Source organism: Nelumbo nucifera, chromosome 1 (genome assembly GCF_055504915.1).
Source record: "Nelumbo nucifera cultivar China Antique chromosome 1, China Antique-T2T, whole genome shotgun sequence".
NCBI lineage: Eukaryota > Viridiplantae > Streptophyta > Magnoliopsida > Proteales > Nelumbonaceae > Nelumbo > Nelumbo nucifera.
The window spans coordinates 206,909,995-206,913,341 of NC_142649.1; the positions used below are offsets into that span (position 1 = coordinate 206,909,995).

General features: G+C 44.2%; 1 protein-coding gene and 1 non-coding gene across 2 annotated transcripts; both read right to left on the reverse strand.

Moving 5' to 3' along the window:
- Nucleotides 1-187: 187 nt before the first annotated feature.
- LOC104610392 (pentatricopeptide (PPR) repeat-containing protein) lies at nucleotides 188-2,691 on the reverse strand. Its single transcript, XM_010276979.3, has one exon. The coding sequence runs from the start codon at nucleotides 2,495-2,497 to the stop codon at nucleotides 374-376; it is 2,124 nt and encodes a 707-aa protein (XP_010275281.1). The 5' UTR covers nucleotides 2,498-2,691; the 3' UTR covers nucleotides 188-373.
- Nucleotides 2,677-2,801, reverse strand: LOC148804414 (U6atac minor spliceosomal RNA). The gene has a single exon (XR_016081775.1). It is a non-coding gene; the product is annotated as a U6atac minor spliceosomal RNA (small nuclear RNA).
- Nucleotides 2,802-3,347: the final 546 nt, after the last annotated feature.

The window sequence follows — 3,347 nt, forward strand, 5'->3', positions numbered from 1 at the left end:
TTGATCTTCTAATCCAAAAAATGAAAGGTTGAAATAGTCCATGTAGTTTAGGAACTATCTTTTATCAGGAGCCTTATGTGGAAATGCTTCTGAATGATAAAACATGAGGGTGAAACAGGCAAACACTGATGCAGCACACAACCATGGGATCATTGTTCTTCATGCATTCAACATCGACACAGAGATATTAGCGATAATAGATAAGATCGTTTAAAAGGTAGAATTAAATAATTCAACAAATACAAGAGTAAACAGATGATAGGATTCATGGTTGAACCCCAAAACTGCAAACACAAATAGCGGAAAAGTTTACAGGTAGTCACAACAGTATAAGCTTCAGTTGAAGATGGTGCTCCTGTTCCTGTGTATATTATTATGCACCAACAGCTGGAGGCGGAACCCTGGATTGCACCCATGATACCAAATCATCTCGAGTAGCCACAAAACATCCAGCTTTCTCTTCACTTTGCGTAAATGGAGCAGCTAATTTCTCCAAATGGGAAGCGAAAGTGCTAGCAAGTCCCTGAGAGAACTTGTGAGTCCCTGAACCAGTATAAGCAGAGAACACTTCTGGCAGTGCCTCTTGACGCTCCATGATTTTAGAAAGACTCCCCATCCACTCTTCAAAAGCAGTGTAGGCTGCACCCACGGATAGTGACCTAAGGTTCAATGACCACTCATCTTCAGTCTTGTTATGCAAACCAGGGTACAACCCATAAAGAGTGCCCAAGTATAGCAGCTCATGGGCCCTCTCATGGAGATTCCGGTTCCGGCATATATCAATCAGGCAATTACAGAAAGGTCTACGGGCTTCGACCACAGCTTCATTGAGTATCATACGTAGATCTTGTTTGATTTTATCAAAGTTAGCTTCCTCATCTCTAAGCAGTTTAACAAATGCAACCAACTTGGCATTAGCCTTCTCTAAGCAAGAAAGAACCTTGTCCACATCCTCATCTTCCTCACAGAAAGACACAACAGACAGCAAGCACCCACAAAGACGGTCATCAGGCTTAATCCCTCTACCAATTGAGATCCCAAACACCCTCACAACATCATCGATTCTCTTGGCTCTCCCGAGGCACTGTATTAAACAAGTACATCCCATCACATTGAGCTTCACACTTGACTCCGACATTTCCTCAAACAATTCGATCGCCTTATCAACCTTACCCGCACTGCCATATATATTAAGCATCGCTGTGTAGCTCCAGCTATCCGGACTACATTGCTCTGATTGTTTCATATCCTCAAACAGCCTCTCAGCTTCCTCCTCTAATCCAAGATCAGCACACATGCTCAACAATGTGTTGTAAAGAATGAAATCCATCGGCCACTTGTTCGATCTCATCCGCTCCCAGAGCTGCAGAGCATCCCGACCCCATCTCGCCTTCCCATAAATCTTAACCAGAGCAGTAAGTGTTTTCTCATCTGGGGTCAAACCTGCCGCAACCATCTCCTCAAACAGGGCTCTGGCCAGACCCGGCTTTCCAGCCTTGCCCATTGCTTCCAACAGCGTATTGTAAACGACCAAATTGGGCGCAACCCCCAGAGTCTTCATCTCCTGCAAGACATACCTGATGCCATCATAGTCCCCAGCCTCCCCAAACATCTTCCCCAGAACAGAGAAAGCAATCGGGTCAGGCTTCCACCCGCTTGCCCTTCCCCTCTCATACAAGCTCAAAACCTCCTCCACCTTCCCCAATTCGGCATAAACATCTAAAACAGCAGAGTAAGTAACCTCATCAGGCATCAAACCAGTCTTGTACATCCTCTCAAACCACTCCACAGCCTTGTCAAAAAGGTTGCACCTCTTGGCACAAGTTATGATGGTAGAGTAAGTAATGTTGTCAAGCTCAACTTCATTGTTGATCATCTCTTGGGCAAGCTCCTCAATGAGCTCAAACTGCCTCCCGAATCGCAGGGACTTCATAGCAACGTTGTAGAAGATTGTTTCAATGGGGAAAAGGTTCTGGGTCTTGAGCCAATTGAAGAAAAGCATGGTTTTCTGCCATGGTTTCAAGCTGTTGAGGATTAACAGGGCATTTTCTCTAGTGGGTGGGTGTGGAATTTCTTCTAGAGCAACAGAGAAGGCGGCTTCGGTAGGTTCACAGCCATTGAGCTTCTTGGCGAAGAGCCTGAGGTCTCTGAGTTGAGGGTTGTAAGAGTGAGAGGAACGTTTCTGGCGTTGAAGAGAGAGGACAGAGCGCTTGGGCTTGGAGGGGTTAACCCAAGTAGATTTCGGCTTTGAGAGGAGGGTGGGCTGCGGTTGCTGGTCCTTGGTGTCAGAGAGGAGAGTGAGAGAGAGGGGTTTCAATTGGTCAGAGAGAGATGGGTTTTGGCGAGGCTCTGCTATCTCGGAAGGAGATTTGCAGAAAACCGTAAACCTCTTTGTAGAGAGTCTGAGAGGTGAGGAGAGGAAACTGGGTTTCTTTGAGTCTGATGGAAGAGATATGGTAAAACGAAGATCCAAAGCTGTTGAGACCGTAGAAGTCATGGGTGGTTCAGACTATCAGAGCAAAAGAGAGAGAGAGTAGGACTGGCCGACTGGCGACTGGGAGGGAACTCTAGCTCTGGTGTTCGATTCTGAGGAACTAACCAACCATATCCACTCGTAGATATTTAATATTTTTGCCGCCTAAGGATCAAAATATACAAAATAACGGTAAAAAATAAAAAAAAATTGGGTAAGATCCGCCGAAGCGGGTAGCCTTAACCGTATGTGTGGTAACAGGTAAGCCCGAAGGCTGTTCCCGTCCCTGTCAGGGGAGATGCCAACCGTCTCTCCTTTCAACGAACACAACCAAATTCTCTCAATTTTCCTTTATAAAGCTTTCTATATTCCTCTAACTAACCGATGTGGGATGAGAGTAATGAGACCGAAGCTTTGCTCTTTTATATTTATAGGTCTTTTTTATTCTTTTTTTTTTTTTAATTTTTTGAAATGTATAGACCATGTTATAAGCTATTTCATTAGAGGTTCAGAACTACATTATAGTCAATAAATCAAAAAGCTATAAGCTATAGAAAAGGAGATGGTCTTCCCACAAGCCAGATGCTTGATTTAGATCCTCAACAAGAGCTTTAGCATCAGACTGTAGCCTTAAGCCTTAGTTTCTAGTGCGAATCTCTATGCGGGATTCCCACACACCAGCCAGAATCGTAGTGCGAGTGATGTAAGAAACACAAGAATCATAGCTTCCAATCAATGAACTTAGGAACCCAAGTTTGTTAGGCTCAAAATGTGAAGGAACGCAAGAACAAACCAAAGGAACAATAGAGAAAAGGAGAGTATAACAAGGAAACAAATGCACAAAGATTTATGTGATTCCAGATTACATACACAA

What these genes read in the sequence shown, in the direction of transcription:
- LOC104610392 (XM_010276979.3), bottom strand. Translation starts at nt 2,497, where the DNA reads ATGACTTCTACGGTCTCAACAGCTTTGGATCTTCGTTTTACCATATCT.